Genomic DNA, 26,471 nt, shown 5'->3' with positions numbered 1-26,471 from the left:
TGTTTGTCATAATCTCTTGAACATTTTATCACCATAGCTGGCCTTTGTGAAAAAGAAGATTCTTATGGAGTCTGGTTGAATAATTTTTTTTCCTTTTGTTTTCATGTATAAATTTGCTGGTCATGAGAGCATGACATTTAAGTAATTCTGTTATCGAAAAAGTATCACAAGTGAAATGAGATGGGAGGTCCTTTTCACTGTGTATGGTATGTAATTTGAACAACTCAACTTTGTTCTTTTGTTGAGCAACATGCTTATTAGAGGTGAGTCCAAGTGCCATGAGAGGCAAACTTATGACCCATAAAAAGATTAAAAGGAGTCAATATGACATAGGAAAGATCAGTTGACAGCATTAAGGGTTTTGAAAGAAATCCATACTTTAAACTTTTAAGCAGAAAGCTCTGGAGTTTTATGTATGTGTTTGGCCTAAATATTAATACGCCGAATCCAACACAATTGGGAGGAGGAAATGGGAGCCCGATCCACAAACTGAGAAGGAGCAATGCCTAGAGATTAGTGAAATGGCGCGTTTCACAAGAACCGAGACCTTGCAAGGCCATGACCCCACTATCTCCTAAAAACGTGGACCACCTTCTATATGTGTGGAACCCCTACCTCTTTTGAGTGGAGCGAATAGTTACTCCCACCACATAGCAGGTAAAATACAAATTCAAACAGAGAGCAGCTGCACTCATATGATAAAGGAGGCAAATGTACAAAGAAGCATCATCACTTGATCAACCAAACACTCAGATTCCCTAACAGTCACATTTCTCCTAGTGCCATCTTTTCTAATCTAGGCCACTAGATCCTCTACTTTATTTTCAGACTCCGGTCACCAGAAGCACAACATTCCTTCACATTGTACCCGGCCTTTCTCAATCAATGCAATCTACTTCCTGTTGCACAATCTCAGACTAACCACTCACTTAGCATAGTCAATCCAAGGAAATTGTGATAAAGGACCTTGGGAGCTCACAATCGCTAGTTCTCACATTGAGGAGTCACTCCTCTGGCACTCCTAGCATGTGTAAAGGGCATGACGCTCCTGTTTTACACCAACAGTATGAATGTAGGATCAAATAAATGATATTGTCTGTACTTCTGATATATTATAAGTTATGGATTTATAATTTATTGGAGTAATTTTTTGTTTGCCATGAAATGAAATAAATTGCTGTAGAGCTAAATAAATCAACTCCTCTCTCCCTCCCTCCCTCCCTCCCTCCCTCTCTCTCTCAGGGGCAGTGGGATGGGCTGGTGGATGATTCATTTCTGGCTTTCTTTGTGCCAAAACATAGATCTTTCCTCTATATATTTTATTGAACAGCAATAACAAATACATATAGAAATGGGCAACTGTGCGTTAAGCTGAGGGGGATCTAAATCTAGGGAAAAACAATATAATCTCTTATCTAATCTAAACTGAATAAAAATAAATAATTAATAAAGCAACATAATAGATATAAAAGATTGGATACGTGAAACACAGAGTAGATGGCTTGGGCCTTAGGTCTTCCAACACTTTGTATTTTGTTTTGCTTTATATATATATATATATATATATCTGATCTGAGGTTGACACAGACACTTGGAGGAAGGATGTTAAACCAAGAGATATTGAGGATGCCATCAATCATGCAGCACCAGGAAAACTTAGGGTCATATCTGTTTCTGAGGTAATATGCAGTGTAAGCAATCTGCAATGTAAAGATAAAGTTCAGTTCATTATCATCTATGATTAACCCTTTTGTTTTTTGAAGAAAAATAAACTTGATCAATTTTATTAATCTTGTTTTGTTATTTTGAAAGTTGAATCTAATGATAACAAATGAAATTTACTTCAGGTATCGCGCATCTTTCATCCTAACTTCTCTGCAAAATGGAGGCATTACCTGTATATTTTTCCGCTCACTGATGGTGAGTACAGGGACCGAAGCAGTGGAGCTGGGTTCTGTGAGAATGTTGAATCTGATGATATTCATGATTCCACTGGCAAGGAATTTAAAAGTGAAAAGAAATCTTATGTTTTCAGTGTAAGAAAGGTGAATCAGCTTTTACGACAATTAGAAGGGAAGCTGTTATCCTACAAGATGTTTGCCCGTGACACAAAAGCTTCAAGAAATGAGTAAGGCTTAAATTATTGAATTGCTACCTCAACTGAAATGAAATAGCCAGTGTGCTGAAAGCTCATTTTTGTCACGTCCTCTCAAGTAACTTGTCAGCTTGTTTTCTTTACTTTCTCTTATTTTACCTGTTAGAAGCAGTGAAAATTAAATTATTTTATATAATCTTACTTTTTCAGGTCTGTCAATTCAATAATTTTAAATGGTGGCAAGTGGGGGAAATTTTAAAATTTTCATTTTTATAGCAACCCTTTCAGTGGAGTAATTGGGTTGTGTTTTAATGTAAAAAAATCCTGATTTAAAATTTTCATCTTGTAAGAGAGTAAATAGTCTCATTTTCAGATTCATTGTTAAAACAGATTAGGTTGTTAGAACATCAGGTCGATTCACTTTACACAATCTTGTTTTGGAAGTGTTAACTACTAGATAAACTCAGCAATAAGTATACATCTCCTAGATGATGATGACCCTGGGACACATATATGCAGACACACGTCCATTTGAGAAACATCCACAAAAACTTGAAACCCATGGCTACTAGTACTTGCATAGCTCCACCTGACCCGTCTTCCCCAGTAGACCTTACCCAACGCAAATATAAAGCCAACACTGTCCTCGATGAGCACTTTTTTGCCTTCATGTATTGGCATTCCCCTTTCAGCATTGTGGTCAGAACACTTCTGCTTGATGAACACTGAACAACTCTGGTGAATGCAACAAAGTTTGCCTGGGCGCGGTGAAGGATCAAGGATCCTGGCAACAATGAAGGAGCTGCTCAACTTGCAACTCTGTTGACCTTGCACCAGAAAAAATTGAATCCTTTGAGGAGAAAAATTCTGTTTGAAGAAGTTAGAGCAGCTGACGTGAAACAAGGAGGGTGACGGGGAAGAGAGAGAAAGAGAAAGGAGGGAAAGATAATCTAATCTTAAAAGATAAGATAATCTAAATTTATAGATCCTTAGGAAATATAAAAAAATAATAATTCAAATCCTAATCTAATCGTACAAGATAAGAAAGATAATCTAAATTTATTTAGATATCCTATTTTATTGAAAATTGAAAATAAATAAAACGAAATCAAAAATAATCCTAAAAAGATGATGCTAAGAAAATCCAATTAAATCCTAATTAATCTATGAGATATTTTGAATATCCTTATTTAAATCATCATAGTAAAATAATTATAAATATCTAAGATAATCTAATTTTATCTTATCCCATCACGTCTTCCTTGATTGAGGTACTCTCCTTCGGAGAGTTAAATTGGATGCACAAATTCGAGGGGTGGATGAGATGGAAATTCAGCTTGATGCTTAGATTTGGTAATCCTTTCTAACAAGTGAGATAGCAGAAAAGAAAGCCATTTGGGGAGTGAACAACTTGATCATGGAGAATTTCCTTTTAAGATTTCTGTTCCTTGTTTCTTTTAATTGAACTTAAAACTAACATGTTGGGAGTATTGCTGTACAAATATGTATGTTTGAACTGGTTCTTGGACTTGAATTGTTTAAATTATTCAAGCTTAATTAAATTGCCAATGTCTTGATTATTAATTACCAAACATTTCATCATAGCTGCCCCACGTGGATATTTCCTAGTATCTGATGAGAATTTCTTAGCGCATATTGATATTAACAATTTTCATTCTGTTTCAGTGGTCCACCAACAGAGTGCTTTCTTTTCCATGCTCGAGCCATGGAAACCAGATTATGTGCTACTGTAAGCTTCACTACTATTTTTAAAATTTGAACTTTTGTTTTTCTGCACGTTTTCTTTTCTACCCACCTGCAGCTGTTGTTGGCCTCTAATTTGAAAGAGTTTGTGACACAAAACCTCACAGGATTTTGCTTTACCACAAAAGCCTTTCTTGCATGGGACAATAATGAGCCTGCAAATACTGCTAGTTAATTTTGTTTGGGGGAATTTGTTTACTTGGAAAAGCAAGAAATAAACTACTTTTGCTAGAAATAGTGCAAAGGATGAATACCACCTAGTCACATTGTTGGACTTTTACTTGCATGATACATAGACAATCTCGTAATAGAGTGTAGGCGCCAAACAAGGGTGATCAGTCCACCCAGAATCATGACACTCCTTTAAGATTTCCTTTTGTAAGTTCCCTCAGATAGGCAGGAAGACTTAGCTGAAAATAGTATAGAACATTCTCTGTTTTCCAAAATCTTCAAGAGCTTCATCAAATTGCTTACTAGTTTATCTTGCCACACCTTTGATTCTATCAGGAGAATTGCTTTCGCTCATATTGGCTGTGAGGATGACAAATTCAGCCTTTCTACGTAGTATATCTACCACTTCATTTTCTTTTACCCTGCTTATATTCCTACTAGTAGTCAAATTCTGTTGGGAAGTTTTGCCATGGAGCCTGGTTCAGACTAGGTTTCTATATATTGAAGTGATTTGTAGAAACATTATCATGATTACGAACTTGTTTCCAAGTATTTAATGTTGTCAAGTGCATAAGCAATAGATGAGGGCAGTCATTACCTTCTCGCAGTGTATGGTGCCTTTCATTGTCATTAAGCTTGTGACTTTCATAGGCAATGGCATGTTCTTCATGCATCAACACGACACCCATAGCAAAATCTAGGCTTCAGTGTGCACCTTGAACAGCTTTGAGTAATCTGGCAACACCATGTGTGATGGCTGTTATAAGCTCTTTGAAGGAAGCTTGACATTTGCCCAATAATTATGCAGGGCATTCTACTAAGAAATGTTCTGGAAGGGAGAAGATTCCAGAATGGGCTACCAAGTTAAATTTAGGTCATTATGTGTCATGAAGAGCCATAAATAGTAATACTCCTCCCTTTTGTATATTCATGCTCTCAGGATGAGTAAAATTACTTTCAGATCCATATTATTTATGGCCAGCATCTTTCATTTGCATATTCTCTTCTCATTGCAAAGACATAGCAGATCTAAAGCTCTGGTTATTCCACGTCTACTTTTGCCGTTGTTCCTCAAAGGATGTTTCACTTGTGATAATTGCAGCTTCTAATATGTGCAGGTTCATGCAAAAGAGACAAGGGTTATGTGCGTTGAGTTGGTTGCTAATCGCTTTTTACGCAAGGTAGCTCTTCGTGTTTGCGCATTCTTTGGTGAAAATATCAATATATTTTTTCTTGTCTCTTCTCTGACAAAAGCAAAAGCAAAACAAGATTTGTTGGTATGGACATTAATAGCTAGCATCATTGTAGAAGATCTCCTTGCTGTAACTTTGATATTTACAAATAGATATGCTAACATGGCGGCAAGGCTTTATACAACAAATTTTTGCTTCATATAATAAATCAATTTGAAGGAGATAAAATAAAATGTTATGCTCTTGTTGGTCCTTCCTTTCTTTTTATCCTGGATTTCTATCAGCATTATTGATTCTTCGGGAACAATGTTGATAGCCTGCTGTATTCAGGCTCAGCTTTATACAACAAATTTTTGCTTCATTTACTGATAATTCAATTGTAAGGGCATAAATTAAAGCTATATGCTCCTCATGATCCTTTTCTTTTCTTTTCTATTTTGGGATTTCTACTGATAGTAGTGATTCATTGAGTTCAATGTCAATGGCTTGCTGTATTCATGATAAGATGCCTTTGCATACTTTTTCACTTGTTGATTGACTCGGTTGAGACTGACCATATTATGATAGATGGTTCGAGTGCTTGTAGCAACCTCAATAAGAGAAGCTGCTGCTGGTGCAGAAGATGACGCCTTATTGAAGCTTATGGAAGCCACATGCCGGCGTGCAACTGCTCCTCCAGCACCGCCTGATGGCTTATGTCTTGTTAATGTAGGATATGCAGAATTCGATCCGCAAAACTGCTTCATTCAGAAAGAGTGAGGTCCGCTTTAGAAGCTTAATAAATCTTATGTTTGTAAACAAGCCATATATTCTGATCTTCAAAACGTACTCCACAATACCATCTTCATAATTTTTAATCAAAATATATGTTTAATACTTTACTATGTTGATCAACTCTACCGTCCATGTTTCACTTGTTGAAATCCGTTGCAATGTTGCGTTGGTACAATAAAAATGTAGGGGTGGCAAAAAATATGGAGCATGACAGAATGTGATTGAGACTTTGCATCCCATACTATTGGGTCAATTGATGCAGACTTTATAGTATGGGATGTCAAGTCTTACATTAAGTAGTATGGGATGCTCAATGAGACATATAAGTGATTTTGTTCTCTCACTTCAACAGCTAACTTTCAGGGTAGGGTTCTTAGGTATGCATTAGAATGCTTGCCATTTATAGAGTTTGCGCCCAAAAAGGTTATGCATTCCACTGTTGAATCGCCCCGAGAATACAGGATTTGATTCCTTTGCCTGTTAATTGGAAGTAAAAAAAAGACTGATATGTGGGAGTGAATCCTTGAAAATGGCTGATCTATGTTCATATCAGTCGGTGGAGAAAACCATTGATGATGCTTTTATGTTGGATATCTCATGTGAACAAGTGTCTGGTACATTTAATGCTCTAAGCATCTTTCCCCTACTGATACAGGTGATAGTTCAATATTGAATCTTCCAGAGGATGGAAATGAAGAGAGTATTATGGTGAGGGACCATTGAAAGATCGTTTGCTTGTTGCAGGCGAACAAGAAACATGAGATTAAACTGATGCAAGGATCAGTTCGAGCTTGATAGGCCAAGAAATCCTGAGGGCAAGAGAATATGAAATTTTGTTTCATGTAATCCATGTTCAGTAGCATGTGGATTGGACTTTATTTTGACATTTGAGCCTTGTAATGTATTAGAAGTCATTTAGATTAATTTTGAATGGGCTGACCACTAATTTAATTTGAGACCATATGTTTAATTGTTTTTTTCTCTGTAACTTTTGAGAAACAATTAGGCTTTATTTATTTATTTATTTTCTAAAATGGATTGCTAACCTTACATGAACTCGAGGGGGAAAAATAAAAATTGATTCATGTTTTTCATTCCAAAGTAATCACTATAACGTTTCGTATTTTTATTGCACTAGGCATTTCTGAATCAAGTACTCTAGTAGTTTTACACAAGCCTGACCAAGTATGTCATACCCTTTGCAAACCCTTGTTTTCTATGACAAATAAAGTCCTGCTCAACACCAGTCCAGTATTTTTCATGTTATTTTCATGTGGAAATTGAGGCCATACCAAAAAAAAAAAAAAAAACAAGCAGGAGAATGAGGAGGAAGAAGGGGGATGTGGCAAATGCATTACAGATATTGCCATTCAGGTACTTCCTCATTGCTGTCCCTTGCCAACCAGCACATTGGCAGTCGGCAGACCTAGTTTGTCTTATGGTACCTCCCTCCTGCGCTTATATCAGTAGGTTTTTGTTTTGTTTTATTTTGTTTTAAAATTGGGAGAATTACATATAGATTCCGTATAAGAGAATTAATTATTACAAGGTAATATTATAATGGCCTTAGTTCAATTGTTAATAGATTTTGTAGTAATTAACTTTCTTATATGAGATTTTAACATAATTCTTCCTTTTAAATATACTTTTGTGTTATTTTTAAACTGACCAATCCATGTTTGTGGGATAAGTATCGAGAAAATGGTGCGACTCCTATGATTTCCTCTCGGAAAAGCCCTTCAATTGCGTGGAGGGCTATCATGTTGGTTTGGCCATCTTTTATTGAGGGAATTTATGGAAAAGTCAATGGGTTTGACCATTAAATTTTGATGGGATAAAAGGAATCACTTTGAGCAGCCCCTCATCTCTCTTGCAGACAAGAATTTGTATCAAATTGGCCATAATGTCAAAGTTAGTGACTTTGTAACGGGGATTGGTTGCTCTAAGATCAGAATGGAATAGATTCTTTCCTTCATGGCTTACCACCTCACTAAAACATTGTAACACTCCAACAAATCAAAGGGAAGGCGTTAGGTGCTGCAGAAATGGTTCTGATGGTTGTTCTCAGTCAAAGCTGCTTATAACTTTATCACTCAAATGGCTAACAATCAAGTTGACTCCCAGTGGAAGAAGGTTTGGAGTTGGAAGATCCCTGAGAAATTGAAATTATTTATGTGGCAAGTTAACCACGGGAGAATTGTTACTAACTCACTTAAAGCTAGGAGAGATTTATCTGATAATCCAAATTGACCTTGAGTGTCGTTGTGAGGAGAGCTTTATACACATTATGAGAGATTGTACAATAGCGAGAGATGTGTGGAAATCTATTATCAACACTAACTCTTATTATTCATTTTTCTCTAGTGATTTGCAGGTCTGGCTCCATTGGAATGCTTCACACCAGTTAAGGAGAGATAGTTGGACAAGATGGCAGTGAACCACGGTTTTTAGTCTTGTTTGCTGGCTCTTACGGAACCAGAGATACAAGCGAGTCCTTGACAACAAGGATCAATCCTCCTCTGACTTGAAGCATAATTGCCTATTCCTTATGTTGGAAGATGCTACCGGTATGAAGTGGAATCATAAAATTTTTTCCCCATGAGGTCTAGCCAAACCCTCAATGGTACCCACCTCCAGATGCTGTTAGAATTGATGTTGATGCTACCGGTATGAAGTGGAATCATAAAGTTTTTTCCTCATCAGGAATGGGAGTGGTGACTGGATAATGGGCTTTAGGAAAAACTTGGGATATCTGCCTTCTACTTTTGCTATCACAGCAAGATTGGAGGTTTGTGCCCAGATGAACTCAACCAGAGTACAACTTCACTCTGACTCTCTTGATGCTGTCAACCTTTTGATGCGTGACGCTGGTTGGGATCACCCACTGAAGGACACTATCTCTACTATTAGAGATTTAATATACTGTGTGGCCATGACATTCAGCTTTTATATTCACCTCGTGAAGCTGTTCGATGCGTAAACCTCTTAGCATGACAGGCACATGAATGTGCACGGGATTTGGAGTTACTACCTAACGTCCCTTTTGAATGCTTGAAATTGCTTCAGGAAGGACTTTGTTTTATCATTTTCTTTTTCTCAGGCTCCTTTGCCTGCGCTGTAATATTTAAAAAAGAAGGGAGACCAGGATGAAGGCACCAGAGGGAAAACCGAATCCCCCATCACCATATCTTCTGAAAGGACCAATCCCTACTCTTGCCACCTGCTTTATGCTTTAGCCTCACATCTGCAATAGCTATATCTTTCGAAGCAGCCTTACGCATCATGCACTGTTAAGCCAGCAATAGTAACTGCTGATATGAGTCAAAGTAGAAGTACTTTCACTTGTTTTTGGGTTATTTGGAGGACCATTACTCAGAGTACTGCCAAATCAAGTTGACCAAATACTGACTCCAATTAATGAAATGGTGCAAGAAATTTAAGGTCAACGACGACGTTGTCATAATCTCAAGAGGATGAGGTAAAGAAGAGTTGCGAATATCATGAATATCAACCAAAAAACAAAAATTAATCAAATTATGAAATTGAATTTTAGGATTATGGTTCTTTTTTGTAGTTTTAAGAAGGATTAATGAGCAAAATAGATTCTGAACTCTTACTCAAAAAGTATCTTCAATCCTGAACTCTTAAAATATGTAAAATAAACCCTTCATAGCAAATTAAATCCTATCGTCATCTTTTTTAATGACATTACTGTTCACCATGGGTCCCAGTTACATGCTGACATGTCATTGTTAATTAGCATCACAAAGCCTAACTATTATGTTAGCAGCATTTTGGATCCTGAACTTTAAAATTTTGAGCAAATTATCCCCATCATTTATGTATAGAACATTGATTATTATGTAAATCAAATTAGCCTCAGCGTAGTTCGCCGCAGTAAATGCATCGTTTGCCATGGCAAATAACTCATAATTTTGTGAAATGATGTTTTTTTACCTTTTTATGCAATGTTTCCCAAACATTGGTATCTCATGTTTTTGTATACTTTATAACTCTTATTGAGTCTTATTTTGAATAATATTTATTTATTTAATGGTGAAAACTTGAGATTTCATTTGAAAAAAGTTTAAACATTAAAGAATTTTAATCAATCAATTAATTTGAGTTTTAAATTTCTTGATGAAATTATCGACTTTCGTATTCATCGTCTGTAAAATCCTATAATATATAAACTTCTTTTCAAATAGGATCCTAAATTTTCATCATTAAATAAATAAAAATTATTTAAAATAAGACTAAATTAAAGTCTTATAGAGTATATGGAAGTATGTGATACTAATTATTTAGAAAACATTGTAAAAGAGGGCAAAAAAAAATCATTTTACAAAATTATGAATCGTTTGCCATGGCTAATAATATATTTACCATGGTCAACCATGATAAGGCTAATTTGGTCTACATAATAGTCAACGTTTTATACATTAATAGTAGGAGTAATTTGCTTAAAATTTTAAAGTTCAGGATCTAGAACGCTACTAACATAATAGTTTAGTGTCTGTAGTGTTAATTAACAATAACACGTTAGTATTTAAGTGGGGCCTATGGTGAACAGTAACGACGTTAAAAAAAGATAATGGTATGATTTAATTTGCTATGAATTTAAAAATTTAGAGTTTATTTTACACATTTTTAGAATTTAGGATTCAGGGTGTTTTTCGAGTAAGAGTTGATAGTTCATTTTGCTCATTAATCCTTTTAAGAATAATATTTTAATAAAATGGATGTTTAGTGACCAAGTCTACAAGTTTAGGAGTAACAAATTTTCCAACTCAAATAAAGTGATTTATAATTGTTTTCAACTAAATTTCCAACAAGTAATTTTAGCATTAACAAATTTTAAGTTGGTTAATTACAAGTATGGGAATAAAAAATTTTCAATTTAAAGAAAAATAAGTAGTTTTAGTGCCTTGTTATTCTTTTTTTAGTAGAAAGTGCTTTGTTGTATAAAGCTACCTAATTATTTTTTGTAGCTTTTATTTTAAACAAAAAAGAAAAGGTTACTACACGTACACAACTAAATTCCACTTTTGTAGGAGTGATGCCTTTGGTAATTAGTGAGATTTTTGCAATTTGATTTGCTCTCTGATAATATATTTCTCTTCCTTCTCTCTACTTTCTTCATCACTTCATCTCACCAGGGCTCATTAAATCAAGGAGATAAGTTGGTTTTATGTATGCTTCCATAATTTCCTTTTTAATCTCATAGAAGAAAAAGAATTAAGTTCCTCAAAGCATAACTTAAGAATGAGCACAAATAATATGAACGGACTGGCAAAGGTTTCCTCCTTCAGTTCGTCCTAAAAGATGGTGATTAGGTATATTTTGGATACTCCTTTAAAATCAATTATAGGGTTCAAAACTATGGTTTGGAAAAAATGCCATCCAAATATCCCCAGTTTTTTCCAAACTCTATGGGCCATTTGGATTTAGTTGAATATAATTGATTGTGAAAAAATTAATTAATATAATTAATTTTAGATATAATTAATTATATTATAACGTGATCATATTTGGATATTATTTTTCTAAAATTGATTTTGACATAATTGAAGATATTTGAATGATTTAGTTAGAATCAATTTTAGATATGCATATTACCATATACAACATTGCTTTTAAAAATTAAAATATTAATAAAGTTGTATATAATGTTGACAAATTTGTTCAACTTTATTTAACAAGTAAAATATACTCCTTATGTTAAAAAATGTAAGGCATTTTTAATTGATTCTCACCCCCAATAAAATAGCTACCTACTTTTCAACTAACCCTATCTTTTTATATTCACCGCTATTAAACACTTTACAATAAATATAAAGTCATTATCAATAGGGACACTTTTTAAAAAAAGGCAATGGTTATATCTCGAAAGACTAAAAATGTCTTGCATTGTTAAATATTTAACTTCTCAAAAAATGCCTTATATTTTTGAACGAAGGGAGTATTATTTAACTTATATTCCTAATTAATTAAAGAAATTTAAATTATATTATATTGTAATATTAATAATTTAATATATGTAAAAAATAAATTAATATATCCAAGTTCAAATAAATTTATATGATAGTCAACATATATGATTAATTATAAAAATTATATTTAAAAATCATATTAAAAATAGAAGAATCTTTTATAATTTCAGTAATTAATACTCCCTCCATTCAAAAATAGAAGACATTTTTTGAGAAGTTGGATGTTAAAAAATGTAAGGTATTTTTAGTCTTTTAAGATATAATCATTACATTTTTTTTAAAAGTGTTCCTATTGATAGTAAACTTATATTTATTATAGAGTGTTTAATATGAATAAATATAAAAAAAATACGATTAGTTTGAAAGTAGGTAATTACTTTATTGAGAGATGATATTTAATTAAAAATATTTTATATTTTTAAATGAAAGGAGTTTTATAATATAACATTTTATTTAAGAGGTGGGCCAAGACACTATATTGTTGCCAGAGGCTTAAGAATGAGAGCCTGATGGCAAAAACAACAGTAAGAGATGGAAGGAGGAAATGAGCTATGCACACATTCACAAGAGAGAAATTATTAAATGGTAGGAGGACGGGCCAAATGCATTGTGTGGATTTAGAGAGAAGTTAAAGTGGACGCGTATGTTTGGGTATATTTGGCCAGTGAAGATTCTCACACATAATAAATGAGGCTAACAGAAATAATCGAAAATCAGAAGCTACTCCATGCTGCTTAGCACAGAGCTGCGTTTTACGGTGGAAAATTGATTTTGAAAAATTAAAAGTGTTTGGATTCTTTTTATCAAAACTATGGTTTAGGGACACGTAATTGATTATAAATACCTATCCAAATAGGCACTAGTTCATGGAACTCCATTTTACAAAAGCTTAGCCAAACACTCTTAAATTTCACAAATTTTATTTGATTTCTAAAACCCCATTTTGCTTAAACTAATTTTTTCTCTATTTAGCAAATTGATTTTGCAAAATCAATTGTAAAACATAATCAATTTTTTTTTCAATTAAAATCAAAACACATCGCAGGTAAAGAATATAAAAACGGAAATACAACCTTACTTGTTCCAAGAAGCAAGTTAATTCATTTATTTCATACAAGTGTTCTCTATTCAAATTAACAATCAAAGAAAATGCATAATAATGACCTTCATTCATGTTTGAAAATTGTTCAAGAGGCAACTATTGATTATTGGTTTAAAGTACAAAAATACATAGAAACTTTTTTTCAAAAGCTTCTAGTATTTTTAAATTAACAATAATACATGGATACTCATTAGCTTTTAAAAAAGCCAATCTATCAAACCTGTTTATCCTTGAAACTTAAACGGTTAAATGGTCAATGTCATGTTATTTTAATAGATTGGGGAAGGCTGGCTTCTATTTTAAATTAATGAGTATCCATACACCATTGTTAACTTAAAAATACTAAAAGCTTTTAAAGAAAAAGTTTCTAGATATTTTTATTGCAATAATGCAAGTCAACTACATAAATCTACAACTTGAATGAGATTAAACGTTGATGTCATATACAGAAATTGATGCCACCTCCAAAGTCTTTGAAGACCATATCGAAAGTACTCTCACAATTCTGATGAACCCCAACTGTGATCATCATCAGAAAATTGGGAATTGCTTAAGCTTGGATCAAACATTGGTCTTGCCGGTTGATTTGGTCCCATGGGAAAGTTCCAGAAGGAATCAGAGTTCTTGTGAAATATGTAAAACAAGACAGCAGAAGCTAAGAAGAGCCCTACAAGCAGCAAATAGATCTGCCACTCTGCATGTTTCACCCAAAAAAAAAATAAAAAAAGGTCAAGTTGAAGATTTGTTACTGTGGACTGAGAAGGCAAGAACAGAGAGACAAAGAACCTTTCCAATCTGCAGGAACATTCAATTTAGTGACCTGCGCTCCCCATTCCATTGAGGTTGTGATCACAACTCTGTAGAGATAAAGTCAACCCAGATGAAAAGCAAACACAAACAGAAAACAATTACTAAAGGGCACTTGGTTTAACTGGTTGAAGAAGTTGAATTAATTTATCTTGGAGTCTTGAGTTTGAATCCTAAAATATGCAGTCATGTTAACAAATATTCCAAAGGCATCCCCAAGGTATCTGTGAGGCTGTCGTTAGTAATAATGATCCCACATTGCAGGGATTCGAATTAGTTTGGGCAAGAGGTGACAATACCACTTGTTTTTTCAGGATACCGAATGATGGAAATAAAAGGAAAAAAAAAAAAAGAGACAACAATTAGTGCATGAACTCTAAAAGATTTAACACTTCCTTACTTTGGATTAAGTTAAAATGTTAAATTCCTATTAAATTTCATAACTTGAAAGAAACTTCTTGCAAGTCCAATGTTCAGTGAAGCCGCACATTGCCGTCACACTCACAATTCTCCGGCACGGGGGAGGGGTTCATTAATTGTAGTGTTACATAGATATGAATGAAATACGACAGACCTTGACTTAAAAGGCTTAAGAATCGTTAATTTTTGACATGATATTAACACCTATTTGAACAAGCACACAAGCTTGAATCCCGTAAAGTTCATGAAAGATGTGATGTCAGCGATGGAAGAAAGACCTTTTGCAAATACAAGGATATAGCTATCTTGCATAATCCTTATACGGATTCCAGAGGATAGAAAAACAACTGAAACTCGAAAAGTTTTGGTTATTAGTCGGTACTTTAACAAAAGATCAGCAGTATAAAAATCCATTTCAGTCAATAAAGACACTTTTCACGGTAATTATGACATTTGTTGAATGTTGATTTTTTGTTTTTTTTTTTTGTTTTTTTGGTTTTTTGGGAACCATACAAAATAGATGCTAAGATTGTCTTTCTATATTGAAGCTTGCCAAAGGAAATTGGCAAGGTTCATTGAGATGATATTCTGGGAGTAGGGACAGGACTTCTGGTGTAAAATTGAACAGAATTCATCCATAGGATGAAGCAGACTTCTATATGGTATATAAAAAGTTTAGCCGTGACTCCATTATTTCAATATATCTATCTTTTCCTCTTTATTTTTTGCCATACGTTAGTGTCCAAGTTGCAAATGATTAAAAGAGAAAAACATAGTACAAATAAGGAAAAACTACATTTTGCAAACTACAGCTTAATTACAGATGAAAAGCCTCAGGCATTTTTGGAGGAAGAAAAGTTTGAAATTTATATGAAGAAAAGAAAAGAGAGGTAGAGCAAAAAATAAGAAAAATGTGTAGTCCAAAGAAAGAACAGAGTAAAGAAAGAGTACATAGTTAATTTTATTACAGATGACCATAGAGTTCGTTCATATTATTGGTTCTAGCTGGCTGGAAAGGGTTTAAAGTTGAATTAAAAGACATAGACATTCAGGAAAACTGATTCTTAAATGTTGTGAAATGGAAAATCAATTAACTCTTACAATAGAATCACACCATCTCAAATCACTCTGCTCCATTTCTAGTAGTCTTTTCCCTGATGCTCAGGCCCCTACTAAAACTTGCTTGTGTACTAATTATTTGCTTTCATGATCTTCACTAAAAAAGTCAATTGACTAGATTTAGGTACAGTTTTGAAGTGTTTGCTTTAAGATTCTATGATCAAACAAGGAGTACTTTTATGATTTAGTACTACATGATTAAGTGCTCTAGAAAAAGTTCCCTACGTATGTTGTCTTGAAGGAAGTTTGATAGAAGACAATTATAGAAATTTGCATATTCTAGTTCTTGACCAAGAGTCTGCTGGAAATTTCAAGAACTTACCTTTCTCTAGGACAGAACTCAAGAGTTGCAAGGCATGTACCCAGGTGCAGTCTCTTGCTATAATGGCGCACCTCCATTTTCTTTACTTCCGTTACAGACATGTCTCCGTCTTTGCTCCCCCTAAAAATTTATCAAAGTCTGATAAGCTGAAATGAATAATATTTGAATGACTAATGTGGTGTTTAAATGACGTGAAAATAACATCACAAGATTGTTGACCAACAAAAGTGTAGAAATATTATGGTTGATGTATCAGTAGACTCATGTAATATGCGTGTTAAAGTGCGCTACAGTTTATTCAACACAAGCCATTTAGTTCAATCTTCTTTTTCACTTTTCAGTTTCTTTGCATTTAATTTCCACTTCCACGGGTAGAATCACTGGTAAAACTATGTTCAAAGAATAGATTTCTAGGTCAATATTTCTCCCAGGGCATAAGCATGGCAACTCAGGATATTACCTTTCTTATAATCAAAACGGATGGAAATTCTGTTTCATACTTTCACAGTGGAATGAAGCATCAAATTAATCACATGTAAAAATGTTGAAGCAAAGCCCAAATGGTATGGCCTGCTGATATTTATTGTCTGCAGACAGGCGTATCAAATTTATATGTGCATGTGCCATTATTGTTAGACTATCTTAGCAACATGCACATTGTAATTATTGATCTATGTGCATCAGCAGACTTGCGCTTTACATTTGATAAGGGAGGGAGCATGTAACTACCTCAAACACACACACACACACACATCAATTTTTCGTGCAACAAAGAATCAAGCCTAGCTTGGCATTTACAATTACCATAATGTCAATTTCTTCTAAATTCAATGTGCTTGTATATGATAGTCAGAAAACAATGGATAAATGCCAGAGAAGAAACAGTAAGTTCTTACAGAGCAAGGTATTTGCCATCATGGCTGATGGACATTACTGTAGCAGGCTTTTTAAGCAGCCTCTTATGCCCAATTTTATTCCACGTGCTTATGTCCCAAACTGCAGTGACAGCCTTCTCACCTGTTTGATATTTTGTGTCAAAATGGAAATACTTTAATTCTCAAAAGAGATTGCAAATGTATCATATAATATACCCAATTGGCCAAATCAAGAGTATTCATGTACCCTTTTGGACAGTGCAAAATAAAAATGGTCTGGCTCCATCTTTAGAAAATCGACAAAGTTCAATCTTTTCATCCTACAAAGGAAAAATGACAAATCTTGGTTCATAACTTCATGTGATACAAGTAAATATAAACCAACATTGCCATAGCCCACAGGTTACTGAATAAAAATTACTATACCGAATTGCGGGACAATGTAGTCAAAGGACTGCCATCTTCAGTCTTCCAGATCCTTGCTAAACCATCCATAGATGTTGAAGCCAGAAATTCCGAGTCTAGGCTAGAGAATCACAGCAGATGAATGATGAAATATTTAATCATACTATCAACAAAGTTCGAATCTCTTCATTTCAATCCAACCACATAAATCAAGAACTTCAAGGAATTTTCCATACAGCAGGCAAAATGATGTGCGTGTACAATCAATTAATATATCAATAATTTTTATGATGAAGTGCTAAGAATACTATTTCGTCAGTTTAGTCAAAGAAATACAGTAGAGAAGAGAACAATATTGGATGCTTTAGTGAGCAAACTGAACATTTCTTTTGCAATGTCATCTCAGACTCAGGCTGAACCCACATTAATGAGCATGCTATTATCTCCCAAGGCACATATATTAATATATAGGCAAAAATATACTTTTGATTCCTACTTTATAGAAGGTTTTAGTTTGGTCCCTCAATTTTATAAAATATATTTTCAGTTCTCTAATCTTAACACTGTTAGTTTCACTAATATGACCATCCTTTAAATGTCTGACAAAAACCATATTATTAGTTGTTTCATGTTCATATAGCAAATCTAATGCCTACATGGATTAATGCATGTTACAAAGGATAATCCAAATAGGTTTGGTCCTCATTCCAACCTAAAATCGATATCCCGAACAGATTTGTGTGCTCTTGGTTCATCCATAACCACATGCAGGCTGGGCCACTCCAAAATCCTGAGATGCCCCTCCTGTACTTGTTAAAGCCAGAAATCAAACACACAAGATAAATTTCTGGAGAAGAAAATCACCAACTCCAGGACAAAACTAAATTAAATAATTGAAGCTTGATTCTTACCAACCCTCCAGCAGCAAATTTAGATCCATCGACATTAAATGTAATGCATTTTTGTTGACCAACATCCTTCAGAGGGGGTAACTCTTTCGTTAAGAGCTTCATACTAGTTTCATGACCATATAGCTCAAACAATCTGCAAACCATAACATATTTAAGGGAAGACACAACTCAAGAAAATATCATGTCATACTTACAAAACAAGCGACTTGGATCCTCTCTATTTCTAAGAAACTTGACCACGTCAATTTTTCTTTTGCGTGTGTGTGTGTGTGTGTATGCAATGTCTAAGGGGGCACACAAATACTGTAAGGTCCATTTAAGTAGGTCCCGCACATTTCAAAAATAACAATATCAGTTTTCCGGGAAATTGAAAGGATCCCAAACAAACAATGACAAGAAAACTGTTAGATCCAACTCAGTAAAGCTGAGTCTATGCCACTGATTATAATTAGCGTACAAGGCCCTTAAAGTATCTTAGAAAACTTTAAATAATTCAAGCAAGTGATGGAAGAACTTTATACAATCCTTATGAAATTTCTTACATTGTCCCAATAAGTAAAGAAAGAACAAGAACAATGATGGACTCTTGAAATTACTGTATCAGCATATTTAAATGAAACATAACAAAAGTACAAGCAACTGTTAATTGGTGAACCTTGCAAAAATGAGGTAAATGATGGAACAAATGATGTCTTTTTCAAAGGAATATTTAGATTTCAAAACAAACTTTTGAATCCAAAGTGCTTAAGATTTAAAGACAGAAGCTCACTTGCAGCTACCATTAGTGAAGGAACACACGAAATCATCTCTTCTTGGGTGCACTGCAATAGCAATAGGATTTCCTTCCTCTTCTACAGAAAGAGTGACCTGAAAATAAAGATCAAACAAAAAGTTTAGAATCAAAGTCCGGTCCGAATGGTAGCTCCATTCAGTAACCCAATCGGCAAGCACAAATACAGTAACATATTTCCTACATCACTCTACTATATATTATAGTCACTGTTCAAATGCATATGGATGGATAGGGTGGTGGGATCTAGCAATTTTTTTTCAAAAAGAAAACAGTAAATAGGATACGTAGCCCATTTAATACATAACTGGCAATAGCAACGATTTTTTTTTCCCCAAATACATATTTGGTCTTAAATCTTAAATTTCATTTTTATCGCTTAACTTCATTTAATTTTGATCTAATCACTAATTTTTTTTTTAAATTCATTTTCATCCTTTCACTTTATTTGGATTTAATTTAGTCTATCAACTTTACATTAAGTTATACTTTCATCCTTACTTTTATTTAACAGCGATCTATTTTTATTTTATTTTCAGATCATGTAGAGTTTTTAGTTAATCCATCCGTTCAAAAATATAACACATTTTTTAAGGAGTTAAATATTAAAAAATTTAAGGTATTTTTAATCTTTCAAAGTGTAATCATTACTTTTTTTCAAAAGTGCCCCTATTAATAATGACTTTATATTTATTTTATGGTATTTAATAGGGATAAATATAAAAGATAAGATTAGTTGAAAAGTAGATAACTACTTTATTGGAGGGTGGGATTCAATTAAAAATACCTTACATTTTTGAACGGAGGGAATATGTATTTTAATTTAATAATGTTAAAGAAAAAATATTCAAGAATTTTTTTTAAAAAAGTAATAATTAGAACGGGAGACAATGAAGAAACAAAATAAAAAAAGAGGTAAAATTAGGAGACTAAATTAAAACCAAATGAAGTTACAGTACAAAAGTGAAATTCAAAATAAAATTAAATCATCAAATTGAAACTAAATAAAGTTTAGGGATGAAGTTGAAATCAAAAGTTAAAGGACCAGATTATTCTTTTTTTTTTAAAAAAGAACTGAAGTCAATGGATAAATTTGAAACTATAACTAAAATTAACACCCACAAGAAACATTCTTGCCTGATTTATATTGGGCATCTAATATCGGACATTCCGTCTGCATAATAAGTTGCTATAAATTTGGATGAAAATCATAATGTTAAAGAAAAAATATTCAAGTATTTTTGTTAAAAAACAAAAAAGTAACAATGAAGAAACAAAATAAAAATGAGGTAAAATTAGGAGACTAACTTGAAATCAAATGTAAGTTACATGGCAAAAGTAAATTTTTTTTTTTTTTTGGGGGGGGGGGGTGAACTAAAAGGACAAACGTGAAACAGATATTTTCCTTTTGGGCAATTCAGGGACTAAATGATAAGTAACGATACATACGAGAATAAATTAGAACTTAAAAGAGATCAAAATGAAGCTTTCCTCCTTCCTCTGCTTCAAAAACCCAATACTCTTTCTATATCTCCCTCAGAGTAACAGTATCTTGTTGAAAAATCAAAAATAAAAATGACAAAAATTATACAAACCAAGCTTCAAATGAAGCGTATATCAGAAATCAAATCTCTCATTCTATGCATGAAATCAACCATAATAAAAAACCGAGCTCGAGAGTCAAGAATAGCGACTGAAGAACTGAGAGTTAATTTAAGAGAATTAAAGAGAAAGTACCAAAGCGGAGGTCGATAGAGAATAGGTTTTGGCGTCGAAGGAGAAAATCTCGAGCGAAGAAGGGCAAGAATCGCAATGCCTCGACCTTCCCAAGACGACTAGATTGATATTTTCGGGTCGTCGGATCCACGACCCACATGTCACCGGACCCTGATGCGATCCACAACGGTTTTCCTTCTCCATTCAAATCAAACACACTTTGCTTCTTTCCTTTTTGCTAAATGCGAGTTAACAGATTGGGTTGGAGAGATGAGTGAATTCCAAGATATAGGAAGCTAAGCGGAAAATCTCATGAACACAAAGTCAAACAGTAACGAGGCAATTGCATTGCGGAACATGACAGCGGGATCATGAAGCATACGTCGGCTTCGTTAGCCTGCTGTTATTGTTATTGTTTTTTTTTTTTTTAAGTTAATTTTTATTAATTTATCAACCAAGCATGCCACGTTACTAAATAATTATTGTCAATAATTAAATGGAAAATTTCCTCCTAATTTATTGATGCACAAAATATATGGGACTCTAAACTTTTTTCTATGGCTGAACATTTTGAAAACTGCATAATTATTAAGGATAAATTGATTCATTGGCTGAAAAAAAATGTTATACTCAAAAAATATGGAATAAATTTTTAAAAATTTAAAAGTGTGGTTAGTTCACATTAATATATAAAAAATATATTATTAAAATTTAAAAATTTATAAAAAATTTATTATTAATATACAACAGTATATTATTGACAAATATAATAAATCGGTGATAATGTAAAATATAATTAAGTTGTTTATTTGATTTGGTTTTATAATATTGACTATATATGCAAAAGCCACTTATTATTAACTCTAATATTAATAACATTAATTTTGACCTTTAATTAACAAAAAAATTAATACAAAAGATTTTAAAAATTATTGAAAAAGACAAGAAAATTTTCTTGATATTTTTTGTAATTTTTTTGACCATTGTCTGTAATTTTATGTCCTTTTGTATAATTTTCTTATATTTTTATATATTTTGTAAAAAACTAGATATTAAAATTAATTAACAGGAAGGGCTACATTGCATTATTTTTAAGAGTTAAAGAGAAATATTATACTAAAAATTAATTTAAAAGGTTTTAGATACTCTTGAATCTATAGTTTAAGAGTTAAAATATCATTTAATCCTATTATTAATTATGAATTACACCTAACAGTTCAGTTTAAATTTTACATATGGATATATAAAAAATTTACTTATTACTGTTACTAGTACTATTTCAAAATATTATTATTCAAAATATTTAAAATTCTAATTATTAATATATAATTTATAAATTTTATTTCAACATCATGAAAACAGACTTTCTATTTTAAACCTTATGTTAATTTAATTTACTGTATGATTTTCTTTTAATACTATATAACATACACAAAGTCTGTTATTTTAGTCAAATGTAATATAATATTTATTAAAAGCTATAAACAATGAAACTATTTTTAGAATTAATAAAAAAAGATTATCTCTGTGAATAAAAATGTATTCCTTATTGCATTGAAGGTGATTATTTTCTTTTTTCAAAAGTCATTATCTATCATGTAAATGACCTTTTGTGAAGAAGAAATTTAGCTGTCAACTTTTTTTTTTTTGCCAACGAAATTTAGCTGTGCCTATGACTGCAGGCTAGTGAATGTTTTTTTTTTTATTTTTATCATATATATTATTGGCCAAAAGAAATCGACTTTGTTTAATAGAACTTTGTCAAATACGTAATGATGAGAGCAACACCAAATGTAAGGTATCTTCGAATATTCTTTAAAAGATTATGCGACAGAAACAAGTTGTAATGCTTAATGAGTTTTTAAAAATTTAAAAATTATTTAAAAAAATTATTCACAAACAAAAAGTATTACAGAATAAATTGTTGTTAAAAAATATAATTTATTTTTTTAAATAAAACTTATTGTTAGTTATTATTTATGAATAATTTACGTAAATGGTCCTTAATTGTAATTTTTCCTTTTCAAAACAATCAAATATAAAATATATGTGCCTTAAACAATAAACAAGGTAATTAATTTCTTTCATTTGAACTCGCTCCATATTATTGAAATAAAATTTGAATTCAAGACCTCAATATATAAACTGATTTAGTTGCTATAAGTGTCCCTTAGTAAATGATAGTTGTTTCTAACCATTTAGTCTATGTGATTTAGATTTTAATTATTAAGTTTGGCCCTATAATATATTTTTTGGATAAATCAACTCCCATAATTACACTCAGATTGAATGTTATGGACTCATAGTACTTAACAATGTGTAACAAGACATAACATAGCGACTTAGTTATTGACTCTCTCAAGTTATTTAAAAGTCTAATTATTAATATATAATTTATAAATTTTATTTCAACATCATGGAAACTGACTTTCTATTTTAAACCTTATGATAATTTAATTTACTGTATCATTTTCTTTTAATACTATATAAAATACACAAAGTCTGTTATTTTAGTCAAATGTAATATAATATTTATTAAAAACTATAAACAATGAAACTATTTTTAGAATTAACAAGAAAGATTATCTTTGTGAATAAAAATGTATTCCTCATTGCATTGAAGGTGATTATTATTATTTTTTTAAAAAGTCGTTATCTATTATGTAAATGGCCTTTTGTGAGGAAGAAATTTAGCTGTGCCTATGACTGCAGGCTAGTGAATGTTTTTTTTTAATATTTTTATCATATATATTATTGGCCAAAAGAAATCGACTTTGTTTGATAGAACTTTGTCAAATACGTAATGATGAGAGCAACACCAATGTAAGGTATCTTCGAATATTCTTTAAAAGATTATGCGACAGAAACAAGTTGTAATGCTTAATGGGTTTTTAAAAATTTAAAAATTATTTAAAAAAATTATTCACAAATAAAAAATATTACAGAATAAATTGTTGTTAAAAAATATAATTTATTTTTTTAAATAAAACTTGTTGTTAGTTATTATTTATAACTAATTTATGTGAGAGGTCCTTAATTATAATTTTTCCTTTTCAAAACAACCAAATATGAAATATATGTGCTTTAAACAATAAACAAGGTAATTAATTTTCTTCATTTGAACTCGCTCCATATTATAGAAATGAAAGTTGAATTTGAATTCAAAACCTCAATATATAAACTGATTCAACTATTTCAGCCAGTTGATATAAGTGTCCCTTAGTAAATGATAGTTGTTTCTAACCATTTAGTCTATGTGATTTAGATTTTAATTATTAAGTTTGGCCCCACAATTTATTTTTTTGGATAAATCAACTCCCATAATTACACTTAGATTGAATGTTGTGGACTCATAGTACTTAACAATGTGTAACAAGACATAACATAGCAACTTAGTTATTGACTCTCTCAAATTATAACATAGCACTTGTCAACTTGATGTTAAGCCATTAATGTATAATAAGATAATTATGTGTTTGCTTATAGGTCAAAATTCTAATATTTTGTATCATAATAACTAAAACTCATGTTGGAAGAGTGGTTAGAATTATCCCTTCTTCTCAAGAGGCTAAAGGTTCAAATTCTAGATGGGGAATGACTTATTAAATTTTAGCTATTTATATTTTTGCAATAATTCTTAAACATCGCCTATATTTCTGTGATAAGCAAAAAAACAAAAAATAAAGAACCCATTGCCCATTCTTACCAAGAAGTTAAATTTGTTGCCTATTTCAGCACCCTAAAACCATTGCCTATTGCCTTCTCAGAAGCAACAGTTTTATGATCTAGTTATAAAATATGGGAAAAAAAAAAACCATGACCTTAAACTATAGCTAACAATGACAAGTTCTATGGGAAAAAAAAGAAATTATTGCCTATACTTATAAGTAACGGTTTGCATGTCATAATGGCTTTTGGGTTATGAGGAAGGAGATCGATTTTGGTGAAATTGAGAGAATGCAAAGATTGGTTTTGGGTTCTAGCGCTCTGTGTGTTCTTCATAGGATCCGTTTAGATTTCAGTTGGGTATAATAGATTATGAAAATAATTAATTAAGTGATAGATTTTAATTGTAATTGATTATGTTATAATGCAATCTGTTTTGATATTATTTTTTTAAAATTAATTTTAATAGAATTGAAAATATTTGGATAATTTAATCAGAATCAATATTAGCTATATAAATTATTATATAATTTAATTCTTAAATATCAAACATTAATTTTTTGAGGATACAAAATTTGAATTTTATTAAGGAAAAAAAAAGAGGAGAGAAGAGAGTTTAATTTTATTTTTATTAAATTATGTGGTTTATTTGTAATTTTTTTATGGGCTTTCTTTTGTTTTTCTCCAATATTTTTTGATAAAATTTTGGCAAAGCTAATTCCATCAGCTTATGGGAAAACGTGCGTAATTTGTCAGAATTGATTTATGTGCCTTTTGGACCGATTGGGTAATTTGCTAAAAAAGTCGATTTTGGAGGGGGAAAATCAATTTTTTCCCTCATCCAAACACACGGATAAACTTATGAAAATGAGAAGATGGGGTTTAATTTTAAAGAGTTATATAGAACAGTTCCAAATAAAAATTGTCCTATATTTAATAACATGGAAGAAGGTTCTTAGTACAATCGTTCTCTATATGTTAATATTTAAAAAAATTATTTTTTTAAAATAATAGAAACATATTTAGGACGCTTCCAAAAGGAACTGTCCCATTACTAATATATAAGATGATTGTATCAGCAACCTTCCTATATGTCAGCCTTTTTATATAAGATGGTTGTGCATACAACCATCATATATTGTCAATTTTGTAGTAGTATATCAATAGTAGAATCAATTATCAATTTTTAATTATCAACTATCAAAGATATATATATCTATATGTATTGTAATACGAATTTCATTGCTTGATTAGGCTCCTCTCACATTCGTTTTTTTTCTTTTCTTTTTTCTTAAAAAATTATATTAACATTCTTTAACACATATATACCTTATTGAGGTGGCAGGTTTAAAAAATAAATTGGAATTTCCTTTTTTTTTTTTTGACATAGAACACTTATGTAGATAGAATAATTTGAACCTTTAGGGTTGTCAAAAATGAAAAAATGGGTTGTGTATCATAGTAACTAGATACAGATAAGGAGGCATAGAATACATATGGTGAGCTACAATAATCATTAAAGAGCCTAACATAACTAGGTTAATAAATAATTAAGCATGTCATGACTTTGTTAGGATCTCATATAGGCCTCCCTTCAACCCTTTGAGAGCCACTATTATGATTGAAAAGATTTGAAATCACGCAACGAACTGTTATAATATATACTCTCTTGGGTATAAAATATAAGTATTTAATCTCCTAATTAATTTTAATTTAAAATATAAGCAACCTAATATATTTAAATTTTTCTTTTGTTATCCCTTAAATATATTAACTTAGAGCTTGTATAAATTCATCTCTCACTCATTATAAAATGCATTGGAAATTAGAATTAAGAGTAAAAATTAAAAAATATTATATAATTTTATGTGGAGGAGGACTTTATTGGTATATAAATTTTTCATAAAATTTGCTTATATTTTAAATCAAAAGGGTGTAGTTTAATTTAGACTAAACATAGGTTACAATTAGTAAAGCATAGCAATGCCTTTGCCTTTTTATTCCGTTTGCCTGTCATTAGTTGATGATGGCCATAAATTATAATGGGAATCAATAGTTTAAACTTTAAAGCATTCAAAATAATAGTCTGAAAAGAGAAACCATGTCACGATTATGCGTCCAAGTTGAAGCATACATGGCATTTTTTTTTTTTAAAGATGAATATAACATTATGATGCGTTGGGCAGATTCAGAGCTTGCATCGAGTGGCGGCCATTTTTTTTTTAAATACTCCTTCTTTGAAGGGTTGGACACATAAAATATAAAATATTTTTAATATTTTAATGTACAGTTAATATTCTTTTTTCTTTTAAAATTTTTTTAATAAATAAATTATTTTATATTTTTTT

At 31.7% G+C, this 26,471-nt stretch overlaps 2 protein-coding genes across 2 annotated transcripts in view; one reads left to right on the top strand and one right to left on the bottom strand.

Annotated features, from left to right (window-relative positions):
* Nucleotides 1–6,972, top strand: part of LOC129317440 (uncharacterized) — a 10,170-nt gene extending 3,198 nt beyond the window's left edge. The window contains exons 2-7 of the mRNA XM_054961765.1: nt 1,578–1,679; nt 1,848–2,128; nt 3,782–3,845; nt 5,149–5,211; nt 5,791–5,983; nt 6,653–6,972. Of these exons, the coding sequence (XP_054817740.1) occupies nt 1,578–1,679; nt 1,848–2,128; nt 3,782–3,845; nt 5,149–5,211; nt 5,791–5,982 (702 nt within the window). The 3' untranslated portion in view covers nt 5,983; nt 6,653–6,972. The remainder of the gene's footprint in view (nt 1–1,577; nt 1,680–1,847; nt 2,129–3,781; nt 3,846–5,148; nt 5,212–5,790; nt 5,984–6,652) is intronic.
* A 6,107-nt stretch (nt 6,973–13,079) lies between these two features.
* Nucleotides 13,080–20,832, bottom strand: LOC129318759 (SEC12-like protein 1). The gene is made up of 10 exons (XM_054963694.1): nt 20,479–20,832; nt 18,721–18,818; nt 17,952–18,084; nt 17,753–17,844; nt 17,062–17,161; nt 16,883–16,955; nt 16,657–16,777; nt 15,761–15,880; nt 13,879–13,949; nt 13,080–13,786 (listed from the first exon to the last, which is right to left on the bottom strand). The coding sequence occupies exons 1-10, from the start codon at nt 20,659–20,661 to the stop codon at nt 13,590–13,592; spliced, it is 1,188 nt and encodes a 395-aa protein (XP_054819669.1). The 5' UTR covers nt 20,662–20,832; the 3' UTR covers nt 13,080–13,589.
* Nucleotides 20,833–26,471: the final 5,639 nt, after the last annotated feature.

This window comes from Prosopis cineraria, unplaced genomic scaffold (genome assembly GCF_029017545.1).
Source record: "Prosopis cineraria cultivar Desert tree isolate PC_DT_omini unplaced genomic scaffold, ASM2901754v1 PC8, whole genome shotgun sequence".
NCBI lineage: Eukaryota > Viridiplantae > Streptophyta > Magnoliopsida > Fabales > Fabaceae > Prosopis > Prosopis cineraria.
Note: the sequence above shows the minus strand (reverse complement) of the source record. Positions and strands in the feature narration are given on the sequence as shown.

What these genes read in the sequence shown, in the direction of transcription:
- LOC129318759 (XM_054963694.1), bottom strand. Translation starts at nt 20,661, where the DNA reads ATGGAGAAGGAAAACCGTTGTGGATCGCATCAGGGTCCGGTGACATGT. An exon ending in CTCTATCGACCTCCGCTTTG is followed by an intron (nt 18,819 to 20,478) that starts GTACTTTCTCTT and finishes CTTTATTTTCAG; the next exon opens with GTCACTCTTTCTGTAGAAGA. An exon ending in TTCACTAATGGTAGCTGCAA is followed by an intron (nt 18,085 to 18,720) that starts GTGAGCTTCTGT and finishes TATGGTTTGCAG; the next exon opens with ATTGTTTGAGCTATATGGTC.